The following is a 17,112-nucleotide window of genomic DNA, read 5'->3' as shown; positions in this document are numbered from 1 at the left end:
TTTTGTTTATTTTTGTTTATATGCTCTGTACATTAAATAATATTTTCATGTCAATAGCTAAAAAAATAAATTCTTTATTTTTACATTTTTTTCTTTAAGAAAAAATGTTTTTTAGTTTTATTTTATTTTATTCACCAAGATTATTTTATGTCATATGAATGATGCGTCTGAATTAACCATGCACCAAACTCTTTAATTTTAGGTTTTGTTCTTGGGTAGGTAAATATAATTACAGGTTGACGTATAAGTTTATGTTTTGAATTTTTAAAACACAGCATTAGTCAAGCAGAGAATGTTTGCATTGGTGCTAAAAAAAAAAAGCCACGCTCCCTAGAGAAAAGCTGCGCTGACAACGGGAACAATCTGAGTCATGGACACAAAACTGCTCTCACTCCTCATTTATTTTCATGTTAGATCGATATCTTGAAGATACGCTCTTATACACCCGCTGCGATTATTAACTCCCTCACACAACACAGATCATTTCAGCTGGCAGCGGGGCTGAAAGGAGCCCTTAAGGGCGAGAGAAGGTAGCGATATGAGGGCTGGTTTCCCCAGGGAAAGGCGTATAAGAGCCCCATCATAATAAAGCTTTTGTCTCTGAGGCGCGATAGAGCTGATTATGAATTTAATTTATCAGCTCAAATGAAAACTAAAACTTTCAGCGTGCTCCCATCCATTAATAAAGGTTTGTTTGCTTGTTGGATAAACTTCATGCTGGGCATGATTGTTTTAGACAAATTTAAAATATTCCTGAAAAACGACAATGTGTCCATTAATTTGAGCCTATAGATGAGATGATATTGAAACATGTTATTTTCCTGGAGAGAATTGCTTGAAATTGATGCTTGTCTTTGAAACACATCACAACCGCGCGCTTTCACAAATTGGAAGGCATTACGTTGAAACATTTTCATTGAAAAAAAATAAACATGCTTCCAAAAAAATAAACAATCGAACTAATAATCAGAAATTATCTGTTTTTACAACACAATATTATTATATTGGATTTAAAAGCTCTTTCTCTGGAGCACAGCAAAGTGTCTGTGCGCAATCGTGTGCGCAAAACGTTCAATAGTAGTCTCACAAAACAACAAAGTCTGCACGGCTTAGGAATAATTTTTATTCAAGTATCAACATTTTTAAATAAATAAATATTTTTCAGGTACACCGGAGATATAATTTCAGAGTGGTCCTGGTCATGTGGTGGAGATTTATTTAAGTAACAGTTCAATCCACATTTTCACCAAACTGTCCCACCCCAATATACAAATAATAACAATGTTGCTATCGACTGGGGATTTGTCTTTACAAATATGTCCACCGTGCTCATCGGATTGGAAACAACAATGGACTGTTTTCAGAAAAAAACTACATACAATACGTACAACGTGTATACAGCTATACAATAATTCAGAGCAGTTCCCTGATTAAATATCTGTTAATTACAAACGACTGAACTCAACTGGCCCAGTCTTCTTTCTTTCCTTTCCTTCATTCTTTTTTGGCAGCATTCAAATCTCATTAAGATCAAAAAATAATTTCAGACAGCAATAGTTCTTTTATGGGGAGACAGACAGGTCCACGTCCTCCTTTTCTGACGAGGATGGAGATGCGGGAATGTCGTCGTCCTCCTCTTCCGAGCATCTGGTGGCGGACAAGGACGAGCATTTGCAGTTGTGTGATCCAGTCCTCTGCCCGCCGCTCTTGCCCTCCTTTTTGTGCTTCACTCTGCGGTTCTGGAACCAGATTTTCACCTGCTTCTCGGATAAGTTCAGGTACGTGGCGATCTCGATGCGCCTCAGTCTGGACAGGTACATGTTGGAGGTGAACTCCCGCTCCAGCTCCAAAAGTTGCGTGCTGGTGAAGGCAGTACGCATGCGCTTGCTACTCTGAAGTTTTCCATTGTTGTTTTCTGTTGAAAAAAAAAAGTAATATAGACTGTTAAAAACCGGCATGCAATGAAAAAACAAAGTCAGAGGCCAAATCAAGATATCTAAATTTGGTTATATCTGCCTCTACTCACCGATGGAGATGCAGTGGAATTGCCTTGGGTCTGGAACCGTGTACGCAGCTTGGTATATCCCTGGAGCGTGGCTGAGGTTCACGCTGTTTGATGTGGAGTGTTGCCTGGATAGAGCGGAGTGGCAATATTGCGAACCAAACGGAGGGAATGAAGCTTTGAGGAGAGGCAGGGTCGGAGGAGAAGGATGAAGCTGGGACGCGGCCATGCACAGCGGGCAGAAGCACAGCAGACCGGCTTTCCTGGAGTGGCAGGAACCCGGCAGCCCGTGCGGGTGGTGCGGCGAGTGCACCGCGTAAGGGAACAGAGGCGGGCTGCTCTCGCTCCCCTTGTCGTTGGCCTCCCTCAAAATCAAGGAATCCACGAGAAAGGACCTCGGCATCTTTGCAAAACTTGTTGCTCGGCGTGGCTGTAGTCTGAGCCGCGTTGCGTCACTCGGTGCGTCAGTGTGCTCTCAGTGGCACGGTGGACAGCGAAGTGGTGCTGAAGGCGCACGGCCTCGCCTTAAATAGCTGCCGATGGACTCGGTTCGGCCATGTGACGGTTACGCTGTAAGCGGCAGAGAGCTCTCAATAGGGTTTTGTGCCTTTCTCTAGGCATTCCCACTGCACGCTTCCCCATTATTTCACTTGTTAACTAAATGAACTGCATAATGTAGTCTATTCTTGTCAGCCCCACCCACGCCGAGAGAGGCGGCACTACCCATTCTCCCTTTTATCATCACTCTCGTTTCTATCATAGTGCCAAGCTTAAATTTCCAGAGAAAGCGTTTCTGTTTCATTTAGGAACTAAGTTAAGTTTTCTCTGAGATATTAAGCAGGGTGAGTTAAATAGAACTGAGAGACGAGACAAAAGTGCCAAAGCTGATAACTTTAAGGTATTAAATATAATTCATTCGTTACTAAACTTTTTGTCTAGCATGTCATTTTGTAAATGTACTGCTTAATAATAATTAATGAGCTCAAACAATGTTAACACTTTATTTTAGTAAGTATCCACCTTATTATTCTTCCAACCTGAACATATTGGGTGAAATCTAACTTATTATGCTGTTTAAGTCAACCTTCATTTTAAATAGTGAAAGTAAACGACAAGGCAATCAGTTCCTAAGGATGAGGTGCAATGAGTTTATTAACTTGGTGAAGGCTAAGGCCTAAACTTTTTCACAGAGCACAAAAGTTTTAAGTTTGTTTCCAGCAGCAGAGATTTCTACTCTACTGTGAGTAGAAATCTTTTTTAAAAATTAGATTTTGGAATTCAATTAATGTAAGTTTTCATTTTAATTAAGCAGATTAGATTTTAAATGTCACATTCAAATTTGTGTGAATTCTACCAAAACTGCCTATTTTATTTCAGTGATTAATTTAGCCAAAATATTTGGATTAGAATTCAAGTTAGGATGTTAATTTCTTCTCATTTGTCTGGTCCGGGAAAGACCAGATAAATTATATGTTTATATGGATCAAATTGTGATTGAATATATCAGGTAGGAACTGTTGTAAGATGTGTGTTTGAGAAATGTCCTGAAATTAAGTTTGTCTCCAACTTATTGTTTCACCAAGTTACTCAAACTGAAGTCAAACTTGCCAAATATCTTCTGCAAAATAATGGCACATTTTAGTCGTTACAAGAAATACAGTTTAAAAGCCAGCTTATGAGTTTTAAACTTGATTTTGTTCAGAAAGACTGAACAGAATCAAGTTTTCTGATGAAATTCTAACATTTTGCTGCTTTTACCTGAGTTGGGAAAGATTTTTTCTTGCTGGTTGTTAAAGCAACATTAAACTTGGTTTCTGTTCACCAACTCCAATGGTGCCTATCATCTGGATGCAGAAGCTGAAAGTTGGGATAGAAATAATATCTTGTTTATTCTTTGTGGTTTCTAGCTAAAGTGTGGAAACTTCCACACTTTAGTTTTTCTACATAAACAGCTTCACCAAAAGGAGTGTAAAACACATTGTTTTGTTTTGCAGCAGCTATCTTGGGAGAATCTGAACATGAAGGATGCATCTGAACTTTTGGCTTTCATACCTTTAGCAGCTGATGTGCTGCAGTTCTTATTTTTACAGCAAATGGTGCTGGAGATAAAATCTGCCTTTACTCAACAGTGGCAGCAGAAGAAGAAGTGCAATCCTTACATCAGGATTTATGGATATATTTGTAAAAATGAACATACATTCAGACTTTACTCTATTGCTCTGATTTGGAGAGTGTCACTCATGCTACACATGGACTGAATGTCACATGCCTCTCAAAAACAGCGCGCTCTTCTGACATAAGACGCGCCTCAAACAGGACATAAACAGAGCATGAACCGGGTCTTACTGTTCTCAGGTCAGCTCCACACACATCCAATGAGAGCACTGAACTAATAGACACATTTTATTACCAATATGAAGCTGTTGATTATTGGGATTAAACTATTACTTAACATTAAATTTACAGCTTTGATTAAAATTTGAATAATTTCACTGGTTTATATGTAGGCTAATATCTTACAAATGCATCTTTGTGTGCATTTGATACAGGTCTTCTGTACTTGTATGACTCCTTCACTGACATAAACATGCACGCAACAGCTGAATGTAAAGTCTATGCATATCCATTTTAGGGTTAATGTGTCATTTCTGGGCACAAAAAAAAGGGACAAGTCATTGCCTGAAGGCAGCGCTGTTAAAGAGCAGTGATTAATTCCTTTGCTCGGGCCCCTGCCGAGTCGGAGGGGGAAAGAATATGTAAAAATAACCAGGTTTTCACTCCGCGGCCCTCATTGAATGTCATTGTGGAGAGCTTTCAATGAGAGAGAAAGAGAGTCGAATTAAAGTGTGTGACAGCGGCGGATAGACGCAACAAAGGCGACTCTGTCATAGAGGAGCCCTGCGCGCTGCGCGTCAAGCCCCCGCCTTTCGCTCCGATTGAATTAAGTAATAGGAAAACATTTTCTTTCACTTTAAGTCCTTTTTGAACAACATCTTCAAAGGGACCGCAGTCGTAATGTGCGAGTAAAGAGTGGAAGTAAGTGATGTCCAGAAAGTTAGAGGAGACACCAGAAATAAATCTAGGGTTAGAAGCGTAAAAGCGTCTCACCAAGTGCGCTTTTCAGTTCCAGAATGGCTGCATCAACATTTCAGAGTGATGCTGCAACTTTCCATGCTCCTAAAAGGGGCTTATTGCCTTACATTTGCACCAGTAATCTTCAATAATTAGGTTGTGCCATTAAAGCCAAATTAGGAGCAGTTAAGCGATCTAAGGAGACCGAACCACCGTCACTGGAAAACCTGTTGTATCACTGCGCATCATTTTCCGTTTTCAATTAGTCTGCCTCTTTATTTCCATTAGCAATTCAGCAATGTAGCGTTTTTCGAAACATATCAAAACACCTTTATTCAAATTTTAATGAAGGTGACAGGTTAATGATATGTCATAATATGTCACCCGACGTTAAAAGCTCTGAAATGATCATAAAGAGCTCAGGCTGAGTGCGTGTGGGAATGCTCAGATATAAAACAGAACAAACATATAAACGCTTCAGTGAATATCCCTTTTCTTTTCCCAGCGGCAGGTATAGTCTGTGTGCGGGGGCAGCACAGTGCCTATTGCTGAACATAAAGATGTTATCAAAGGCCCTAATTTTCAAATTATGTACAGCAGTCATCCCGTGGATAGGAATAGAGGTTTCACAGGGCCGTCACGCAGGGGAGGCTCATCCCTAATTTGCAATCCCAACTGGAGACTGACAAATAGTTTTGACCTCCCTCTGGAGGCTGCGGGCCAGAAGTGCAAAGAATCCCATTCTCCCCATGATCACTTGTTACTGAGACAAATAATCGAGGAAAATAGCGCTCTCACATTATAGCCACTCTGTCGCGCTTCTGCACAAACTGGAAGCTAAATAAATAAATAAAGATACATCTATAGCCACTTCTGATAATGCGCCATCACCCCCATACCTGCGTTTTTTCTTTTGAGAAAAAGCAGCATCCCAGCCTAACTCAGCACTAAAAAAAAACTGTTAGATTTTAATCAATGCAATTGTACAAAGATTGTTTACTGTTTCAAGTTAAGATGAAAATGAATCACTTCATTGAATACACTCTATCATAATCCCTCAATTATAAACAAGTTGGACTTGTGGTGTTTCATAAAGCTGCACTGAAAATCTAACTGTTATAATTTAACTAAAAAAACCTGTTACAACATCAAGGCAACAACATGTTTTCAGGTTTGAATCAAGACTTTTACATAGCAGCTGAAAGACTATTAGTAAGACTACTGGTTCATAAACATATTTACTTACAATAAGATCATTACTTAAGCAACAGATTATTAGGACTGCTTTTCTAATTTGATTTTATTCTGGCTTCATCAAAAGTTAAATACAATTATAAACGGTAATTAATTTATTATTAAGGCATAAAAATGCTAAAAAAAAAAAATGAAATAAAGTAAAGCAAACCCCTAAAATTCATTGTATCAAGTTGTAAAAATAAAAATGTCTCAGCCTTTGTGAACAAGGGATTATATTAAGGTTACCAAACTAATTGTAGTTTGATGCCGACTTTGCCACTTTGAGCAGAATGCAAACATCCATCCTTTTTCCTACACCCTTATGCAGAGGTGCTGGTGCTTATCTCTAGCGAGACATTTTGGGTGAGAGGCCGGGTCACCCTGGACTGGTCGCCAGTCCAACGCAGGTTTGCAAACATGCCAGTTTTTATAACTGTTCCAAAGTTGCAATGAGCTATAAAACAACTCCTATGAACATATCAGCCGTGCAACTCCCTGCTGCGCTGCCCACATTTTGACAACAACCAAGTGAATCAACACAATCAGTTCAATTTTAATTTCATGATTTGTTACCAAAATAAGGTTGCTAAAGTTGACCAATTATTTAACAATACTTTCATAAACTTGTGACCTGGTTACAATTTAAATTAAAAATGATTTTTTTCCAAATTTTATTTAAAAAAGGTTTTTACTAGCATCAGCATTAGTAGTTCATCAACCATCTTACATTTGTAGAAGCTGGATGCAAGTTTTATTTTTATCTCCAGCAGTTTATTTTAATCATAAGTTTGAGTTGATTTTTATTCAACTTACATACTGATTCAAGTTACATCACATAAAAAAACTCAACCTTATTGTTCTCTGCACAAGGCAATAAACACAGACTAAATTAACCGACACGTTCATTGCAGAATTATGTTCTTATAGTTCAGCCTGCTGTTATGTTTTCCTTGAGCATTACTTTGTAACTTAATTGTTGCACAAAAAGAATACAACTAAAGCAACAAATCTGTTACCAACTGAAGTAACTAATTGTTGTAAAACTAATTAAGACGCTTAATTAAACTTGATATAATTTCAATGGCCAATGTTTAACACCCTCCAAAACTCTCTTTTTAAAGTGTGTTCAACATGCAGCTGGGAAAACTTTCAACATTAACTGTTTGATTCTGGGGGAAGCAATGCTCCTGATATTGTAAATTATTTATAAGATATTAGGACGGAACAATTGCCATCACTCAAATGTGACCCTGATGATAACACTGACCACTGCCTGCTGTGCCGTTGGTGGAGCACATTTTCACTGGGCTCTTTTACACAATTATAACCAAAGATCTCGTGCCTGATGACATAAAGAGAGCAGTCTGTTTATGGAGATGTAGTCAATATCTCCTTTTCTTTTTGAAATGAATAATTCATAGTTTAAGACATTATACCCTCTCACTTAATATGTACACACACTTAAACACCCACACATCTTTAATACAAGTGATGGTTTTAGCTGACAGTGTAACAGGATTTAAGGTCCCACTGGGGTTTGGGACAGCCGTGGATGGGCGCTGTGACTGGCGACGTGACACAGAGGGCCAGTTTGCCCTCCTAATCTCCCCCCGAGGCAACATCACAAGCTGCAGATCCCGCTGCACCTCCACGGACACACAAAGGCCTGATTATCATTCATATGCTCACCAGAAACACCAGTCCAATAGATAACAGATGACACATAAGTACCAGCTGAATGGTGCAATATGTTTGGGCTGCTGGAGTCTATAGGGACTAATGAATCCTAAAGAGAGAGCGAGGTGGACAAAGAGAAGCTGTCAGCGCAAGGAGCATGAAGTGACAGATATCGGGCTCTACAGGTGAACCTCTGGGGAGGGAGACAATTACATGGCTACTAACATTTATGATCGTAACATTAAAATAAAAAACAGTTGCATTTTTGAGTTGAATTAAAGATATGGCATCACGTTTGATTAAAATTTGATTAAAGGGCGAAAACCTCCGGCTAGGTTGACATTAGAAGTGTTGCTCCACTTTATGGTAACGTTTGTCACTTCTTTGTTGGAACAGTTTTTGTTTTGAAAATAACCCCATACTTTGGGAAAGCCTATTTATTTCCAATCATTTTTTTTTTTACAACTTGCATCAACTTTTCTGCTTGTTTTATTTTCTGTGTGAATGTTATGAACAATTCACAAAATTCAGACACTTCATCAATTCTAGACTCACATGGGAATGATGGGTGTGCAAGATGGTAACGATTTCTTTGTTCACTCAACTGGCTTCTTGTTCATCAGACGATTGATTACGATGATTAAATTGTCTTAATCAGGATTTTAATGTTGCTTTTTAAAAAGTTTTTTAAGGGTCTTGCTCATAATATTTTTTTTCAAATCATTGTACATCAACAAGGGCAGTGAGCACATATAGCAGTAGAGATGATCAAGTCTTATCCTCTGCTGTAAAATTATAAAATAATTTAATGATCTAAATGAATCCAGCTCAGATCAAAAGACTTTTAGGAGCTTTGAAAGAAACACCAATACTCTTTTGCTTTTAAATTGAATGAAGTCTGAAATTCTGGCTTTATTGTTTACAGTGTTTATTGTATCTATTTGTTTTAATATAAAAATTGGCCATATTAATTAAAAATGTTTTTATATATTTTTTATAACGCTGTGAAAGACATTTGCAGTTACAGTTAACTGAGCTACACAGATGATTTGCAGACATAAACTCCTTGTTTATTGTCATGCCACAGCATTTTAAGCTTGAGTTCAGACAAGGAGACTATAAAATATACATTTTTGAGCTGCTACAATGATACATTGCTGGCATAAACTTAATGTCACAAACGAATGACCAACCATTCTCCTTTGGGACCTTCTGGATATTTGACTTGAATTACAGCAAAGCAGTCAAGTCAAGAAGACCAAAACTACCTCACTAACATCACCAAGTTTGTCTGTCTTATGTAACATGATACACACTTTCCAAAAAGTTTCATTTTAGCCCCACTTCATAAAATATTTTCCCAAAATTCTTGGGGTTAATCAAGATTTTTTTTGATTTGGGACAGTTCCTAGTTTCTTTCTGCCAAATTGGACATGCATTTACAAATTATACAGCATCATATGTTTTTACAGCTGTTTTTACTTGAAGAACCTAAATAAATAGTAAGTACACATATTATATTTTGATAAGATTTTAATTTTACAACCTTTACAACCTTTCCTTTAGGTTTAAAAAAAATCCCTAAATTTACTGTAGATACAAAGATGTTTCACTTAGTTGGTTTTCAGACTATTTGATTAGATTTACTCTGAGTCCCCTTGTGATATACATGGCTCTCTAATTTATGCCAGTGTCTGTTGTAGAGGCACTCTGATGTGTTTGAGACCAGGTCAAGAGCTGCTGCTTGGTGCATCCTCACCACTAAACCACACTGACAATCTCAGCACAAAATACCACGCAGTTCACTAAAATCTACTGATGAAAGAAACAGATATGTAAAGAGAAGCCGTACTTCAGTACTTATGCTGTAGCAGATTTAAAATATCGATTTGTTTTGAATAATATGTTAAAATAAATACACAATGAGGAAAATATAGTGACATGGTGACAGTCTTAAAAATATGTAAAAAACATATTATTTTTGAAAGTTACATACTGTATCTTTAACTATCAAGACACGAACAAATAAACGTGAAATATAACTATAGTTTTTTTTTAAAAGCCTAGAAAACAAAGGTTTTCCTCAGCATTATTAAGGTAACAACATTATTATCTTTAGCTTAATCATGTTTAAACAGATTATTAATGGGTAAACATGATTAAACACTTAATAATGTTTAACCTTATTGAGTGATCAGTGTCCTCCCATCTCTCTGGGAAAGTAAACTCACAATTTACATGATTAATTTAGATTTCTGAGTACATGTCGGGAATCTAAAATATGTATAAAAAAATCATGAATTCAAAGAAATTTTACAAAATGTTTTACACATAGCATCATCAATGCATTTTGGAATTTTTTTTAGGAGCAGAGTCTGTTTAATTAAAAGATTTTCAGTTCAGTCTACTGTCACCTCAAGAGTATTTACAACTGTGGATGCATTAGTTAACACTGAACCTGTCTTAAGCACAAAATCACGTACTTTAAATGAAAAAATCAGCTACTTTTAGGTTATTCATTAACTTTTACTGCTTATTTTTGGGTCACAAAATGAAACAAAAACATAGTTTAGAACACAAAATTGGTAATTTTCAGCATATGTTTGACAAACAACACTGGGAGCAACCCTGGGCGCCGGCCTCTTTGACAAGAACAAATGAGGAGAAGATGCAAACCTAACAGTGTGGCCTCTCTAATGAGCCTATTTACATCTAAATGTGAAGATACTGAGAACTAAAGCAGTTGAATGTATTTATTCCCAAACTTTCCTATCAGTCTTTTGAGACAAAACGTTTGGTGTCTGCTAACTTCTCGCACAGCGTTGTTGCAGGAAAAAGTTGTGATACTTCTCACAGTCTCCTCATGCATAAAAAAATTGATCTGACCAAAAATAATACATGAAAAGTGATTAGTGGGCTAAATATATTTGGATGATTTTAAATTTCCTTTTGATGTAAATCCATTGGTTCTGCTATGGATATCCTTCAAACTTCCCCTCTGACCCCATTCATATAAAAGCCTTGAAAAACTCTTCAAAAGGGTTTGTTACCCTGTGGAGGTCAGTCTGCTATTGCGGTGTGGCTGACTCACATTTTTCCAAATCAGTAAACTTTTGGCCTAGAAATAACAGGTCAAACCAATGAATTTAATGAACTCTCCCAGACACAATGGATGTTTTTTGCCATTTGAACCTCAATAAAAGGATATGGGCAGGTCAGCAAGCGCTTTCAAGGGGTTTGTACACAAATGTGACAGAACGCAGTTTCTTCAGTGTCTTTGCTGACAAGTTGTCCAAAGTGCTGGGGATGGCAGCAATAGTGCCTTCATCCAAACTGCTCCCCCCACCCGCTTTGTTCCCCGCTGCCCATTCACGAACAGTCTCACACAACAACAAAAGTCAAAGAATGCCGATGTTGTGTTTGCTTCATTTCTCTTCACCGAGCCGTATGCTGCAGGCCGAATCGTAGGAGAAGTTACAAGAACAGCACTGACCTACAGCTACAGTGCTGTAGGTCAGTGCTCCACCCTCCTTTTCGCTGCTTTCCTTCCTTAAGTCACTTTTTCTCTGTGTTTTCATGTTGGGGTTCTTTTATGTTTCCAATAGTATCTTCCAAATTAATTCAGACAAAATTATCAGTACTGAAGCAAAAATTGCCTCATTATTTATCTGGTAAATGAGTGCATCAATGTGTCTAGCCGCTGTGGAGTGGTTTGAACGGTTGAGTAGAAGCATATGGTATTTGTTTGTTCACATAATTGAATCAATTGGAGGCCCATGGGAAAACACAGAGGGGGGTAAGAGTTAAGGAGGAGGGAGGTCAGACAGTTAGAGCAGGAGGGAAGAAAGGGGGGTGGAATAAACGCTCCCACAAAAATGTACTCATGCAACCATTACTTACCCATTTTCAGCTGAGCGGCTCATGATTACCCCCATTTTAGTAAATGCCCCGTTTCGGAGCGGGATGAGAACAAGCTGCGGGAAAAGCACCCTTAAAGGAAACTAGGTTCTCTTTAAGTTTATGACTTTCCCATTAATGACCCCCTGCAGTCTGGTCCATTTCCTCTCCATTCATCTTATATTAGTGTCCTTTCAGGAGTCACAATTGTTTTAGAATTGCTTTCCTTTTTATTTTATTCCACAGCACAAAGGTTTGACAGAAAACATAAATGCTTGCATTTTAAAAGCACATTATTCTAAGTTTAAAATGAACTGCTTTTTAAGCTCTTACTTCCTTTGATTTATTAATTAAATTTTGATTATCTGAAGCAACTGAAGTTCTTCCTGTTCGGAGTAATGACTAAAATGTTGTTTGCAAGAGGAAAAACAGGCCTCTTGTGTGATTTTTATAAGTCATTGTCTTCTTTTCTTCTCTAATTTCCACTGGAATCTTTCTGATCTGAAGCCTCCCCACCCACTTTGCAGTTGCTATATTTCACTTCTCACTCTCTCCTTCATCTTAATGACCTCGGCAACAGCTTTTTTTCACTCTTGTCCCTCTCTCAGCTTTTATCAAAACGGGGAATGTATGACCCAGTCTCAACTTTGCCTCAAGAGTTATGACGTAAGCGGCGTGAAAGGGAGGTTTAGGCTAATTCAACGTCTACATACAGCCATATATGTGAGAGCCGTTGCGATGACGGGTCACTGCCCATCTCAAAGGGTCCCACATTTTTTTGCAGATGCGCTCTATTGAGGAGGCGACACGCGGCGGGATGCTGCTGGGAGTTGCTTACTTTTTCTCCATTACCATAGGAACAAACACACTGGCTTTGAGTCAGTCCAGGCCAGGGGTCCACTGACACCAACTTTCACACTACTCTGAGTCCTGACAAAACCCCAAATGGCTCTCATCACACTGAATAATAACCATTTGTACCCAGTTCACTGACAAAAATGAGCTGCCAGCAGTATGAAGTGATAAAAAAAAGAAAGAAAAGGGGCCCAAGAGATTTGCTTCTCAGAAAACACTTAACATAAAGTGAGGCGTCTGAGTCACAGAAACACATTCTTTTTAGTTTTTTTTTTTTTTGAAGTGGAGTTCTTGAAGTGGAGAGGTTATGAGTATATTACCGATGATGGAAAGTTGCATGAGCAATCACTTTAGATAAATGAAGATTGTGGTGCCTTTATACAAAAACTTTCACAGCATTGTCACTTCTGTAGCAAATGTTCTTGGATATAAACGTCTGCGGTTTTAAAATGTAATCACCAACATCATTCCATGGGAAAGGAGCATCACTGGGTAGAGTTTGAGAATTGCAAGATGGTCACAATTTAAATATCCAAAAATATACCAGCTCAAGTGAAGGCGGTGCACTAATTTTCAGTTTTTCAGCAGATTTCACGTTGTGGCACAGATTCTTTAAACTGATGAAAGTCTAAACTTTGACCTTCCTTTCTAACAGCATTCTGGCCTCCAGTTGGTTGTTCTGTCTGATGGGTTTTCTATCAGCTCTGAATTGATCATCTGTCCTTGTCTGCTGCCACCACCATGTTTCAAAATGGAAATACTGTGTTTAGAGTGATCAGAGATACTAATGTTTCTAGTTGCCTAGAAGTGACCTTCTAGGTGGTCTAGTGGTGTAGGAACATTCATATTCAACTACAGAGTTGGTCTGTTCTGACTAGACCACCTTCTATCAGGTTTTCTGTGACCCATAAATAATATTTTACAAACAGTAAACCATTTGAAGGATGAACATCTGCCCTGGTCTCATGTCTTTTGCAAATTCAAAGTTAATCTTCCTGTCTTTCTTCCAGTGTCGTCTTGTATGCAGCCATATTTTAATAATCTCTGACTTGTTTCCTTGTACCTGCTCAAAAAAATAATCCCCACCACCATATTTCACCATAGGGGTGGTATTTTGAAGTTGATCTACAGTGTCAGTTTTCTGCCACACATAGCTTTTTGCAAAATATTTCAGTTTTGGTTTAATCTGACCAGAGGGCTTTCTTCATGTTTGCTACCTTCCCTTATTTTACTTCTGAGGACAATTTGTTGCATTTTTATTTAGCAGCATAACAGCACAGCCATCTGCATTCAAATGCAGGATTGCATTAGTAAAATATTTACTTCATGCACTCCTCTGTGTTGATATCAAGATTAAAATAGACTGAATTGTTTGGTTGTAATGTGGCAAAATAAGTTAAAGAGGTTTGCATACTTTTCAAAACCACTCTATCTTTGTCTATTTTGTTATTAGTAAATTTATGTGGTGTAGTTAACAAAACAAATAGATGAGATATTTTCTTGGAGCTCTGTTAAAGTCCCTTTTGAGACAACAAAGTTTCATGATTTTTGGGAACCAAAGTGAGTCAGAAGGTTTTTGGTGTCTTCAACAATATGTCACATTTCCCTTTGATAAAGAAAAAAATGTATTCTGTCGTTGCACACATTTTACTCACTCTTGATGAACGGTGTATATATTACATGCTACATGTTATAATTGAGCATTGTGGAAGGTACGAGGTCAAAGTTCACAATTGATCTTACCCCCTGGCAGGTGCAGCTCATAGGAGCGAGAGGAGGTGGCCCCTCATCTCTCCCACCTCTTCACGGTGCTCAGACAGAGAAAGGGAGGAGTGTAAATGAGTGCACTCCAGAAAGCCATCACCTGCTCCCTCCACCCTAAAATCCCCACTAACTCTGCCAGGCAGCAGAGATGTGCTGCAGACCCCGACCTCAACTTTCTCCTGCTCTGATTATTGAGGAAGCCAGAGAGAGAAGTGAGATGGAAGGAAAGAGGGAGGGAGAGGAGTGGGAGAAGCATTTTCAACCACCCTTGATTTAGTTTTTTTTTTTTTTTCAATTGTTTTGAGTATGAACATATTCATCTGCAGCAAAATGTACATTTGTCATGCCTATAGAAAGAAGTGAATTGGACTTAAAAAGCACATTGAGTTTGTGCTCACAGACAGCTCAAGGGAGAGGTTGTGCATTGATGGATGCCCCTCCCAGCTTCTCTCAGATTCACCCTCCTTTGTGACTTTGAGTGAATGTATCCTCTTGCTAAGGGCACTGGAATGTGTCTTCTCAACTCATGTGATGGATGGGGCCTTGTTTTGCACTCCTCCGTCCCTCCCTCTGAATCCCTCTTTCTCTCCCTCAGCCTTTGACTCATTCATCCCATCCTTTTATTCGGCGCCAATAAAAGTCAGTGATTCTTCATCAGCTGTTGTGAGGATCTAAAGGACACTGTTATTTTTCATCGGGAGTGTGTCACACATCACTATTCAGCCGCTCGGTCACACAAATTTAGACACTGACTCGGAGGCAGAAGCAGGTGGGGATACACCATCAATGAATTATTCAAATGAGATTCTTGGCACGTCCTTTAAATTAAATTTAGATACTTACTTAATGTAGTTCAGAGAGTAGCTTTGGTAATTTAGTTTCTGTTTCATAATAAAGGCTAGTAAATACAGCCAAGCACCAATTATGTGACAGGACTTTGCAAAGCAATTAAATAAATGTAAAAACAAAATCCTATTAAAATTCTGTAGCTCTCTATGTGGAATATTATCTGATATAATACATTTAGAAGACATATAGAAAGGGATAATAAATATTCAAATAGCAACACCAGATGCGGTATATATATACTCAACAAAAATAATCAGTTAAGGTCAACAACCACTTATTCCACACTAAAAAGTTTATTTCTGATAGGAATGAGGCCCAGCATCTCTCAGATATTTATTAAAAGAACATAAGTTTCAATTTTGAAAAAAAAATAAATAAATAACTTTTAGTGTTTATTGTCTTTCTAGCAATTAAACTTTTCTTATAATAAAGTAAATATAATTTTCTTGTTCTTTTTTTTAAAATAAAATGGCACCACATGCACAAAATCCCACAACAAGATATCTTTTGTGCAACGAGATTAATTTAATACAATTTTCAACAAGGCTACACTTTTCTCTTCACCTTTCTTTAAGTAGTAAAGATAAAATGACATCTCTTAACCATTAGAAACTATAAATAATGTTTTAGAAACAGAACAGTGAGAATCAAAGCTGAGAGAATATTAAAGTTTATTTATATTGTGGAGGATTAAACAATCTCTAACTCACTGCTGGATAATTCTGGCAAAGAGTGGGCAACTTGGAGTCGCCAAGTTTTTATAATAACTATGAAAACCTAATCTAATGCAAAATATGCAGTAAATAGTAAATTACCTAATACTTCTCTAGCTTCATCTGGAATGCGTAATATAGCTAGATGACACTAATATGGAGCTTTCAGCAATAAATACTCCTATTGAAACAACAACAATGACGTGAAAACCACCTCATGCCCGCTATTTAGGGTGGAGAAGGATCTGAAGTGCTGTGGGCTTATTCTTCTCTCCAGCCCTGAGACGTTTGTCGGAGTGCATGGGTTCATGAACTCTTTGAAATATCAGAACATTTTCTATACAAATCTGATGGCCTCTTGTTGGTGAAAAGTGGTCATCATACCATCATTCAACAGGATAATAATCCAAAACATATAGCCAAACTAACAGAAAAGTAGTTCAGTGGACACAAAATCAACCTTCTTCCATGATGATTTCAGCCCCTATGGTGAGGTGAAGAGCAGAGAGCTGAGAGGATCCAGAACTAATTATGAGGTAGAGAGATTGTGCAAAGGGAAATGGTCAAAGGTCACGCTCTCTGTTTGATGAAATGCAACAAGAGAAGAACAAGAGCTGTACCACAAGCAAAGATTTAAGGCATGCTTTCTGCTATGGCAATAATTATAAAGTTTACAGTAATATCAGTGATAAGGCTGTAAACTGCATAAGTTCAAACATTTCACTATTTTTGTTTTGAAAGTTGTGTAAGACCTGTAGAGATATCAATATATGGTTGTTTATTTTAGCAGCCAGCTATCCACAGAGATTTTTTAAATATAATTTCAGTTCAATGTAGTTCACATTTTGACAGTCATTTGTTGCAAAGATATTGCCGAGTCGAACAAAAGGAGTCATGTACAAAGCAGTTTAAGAGTAATATTTAAAAGCAGCATTTGTAAAAGACAACATATCAATTGTTTTGCAAGGCATTTCCATACCACAATTTCTACTTATGCTACTTTATTTCTGTGCTCTTTGATAACCCTTTTCTTTATTGGTGCGTAAG

At 37.8% G+C, this 17,112-nt stretch overlaps 1 protein-coding gene across 1 annotated transcript; it reads right to left on the bottom strand.

Moving 5' to 3' along the window:
* Window positions 1-1,114: 1,114 nt before the first annotated feature.
* gsx1 (GS homeobox 1) lies at window positions 1,115-2,485 on the bottom strand. Its single transcript, XM_055043750.1, has 2 exons — window positions 2,027-2,485; window positions 1,115-1,915 (listed from the first exon to the last, which is right to left on the bottom strand). The coding sequence occupies exons 1-2, from the start codon at window positions 2,403-2,405 to the stop codon at window positions 1,563-1,565; spliced, it is 732 nt and encodes a 243-aa protein (XP_054899725.1). The 5' UTR covers window positions 2,406-2,485; the 3' UTR covers window positions 1,115-1,562.
* Between the last annotated feature and the right edge of the window lie 14,627 nt (window positions 2,486-17,112).

Source organism: Poeciliopsis prolifica, unplaced genomic scaffold (assembly GCF_027474105.1).
Source record: "Poeciliopsis prolifica strain line A6 unplaced genomic scaffold, Auburn_PproV2 SCAFFOLD019, whole genome shotgun sequence".
Classification (NCBI taxonomy): Eukaryota; Metazoa; Chordata; class Actinopteri; order Cyprinodontiformes; family Poeciliidae; genus Poeciliopsis; species Poeciliopsis prolifica.
The sequence above is the reverse complement of the archived record's forward strand: the minus strand, read 5'-3'. Positions and strand labels throughout refer to the sequence as shown.

Bases quoted from the DNA above. Each gene is read 5' to 3' on its own strand.
- gsx1 (XM_055043750.1), bottom strand. From the start codon at position 2,405: ATGCCGAGGTCCTTTCTCGTGGATTCCTTGATTTTGAGGGAGGCCAAC. The intron at 1,916-2,026 runs GTGAGTAGAGGC...TTTTTTCAACAG, and splicing joins ATTCCACTGCATCTCCATCG to AAAACAACAATGGAAAACTT.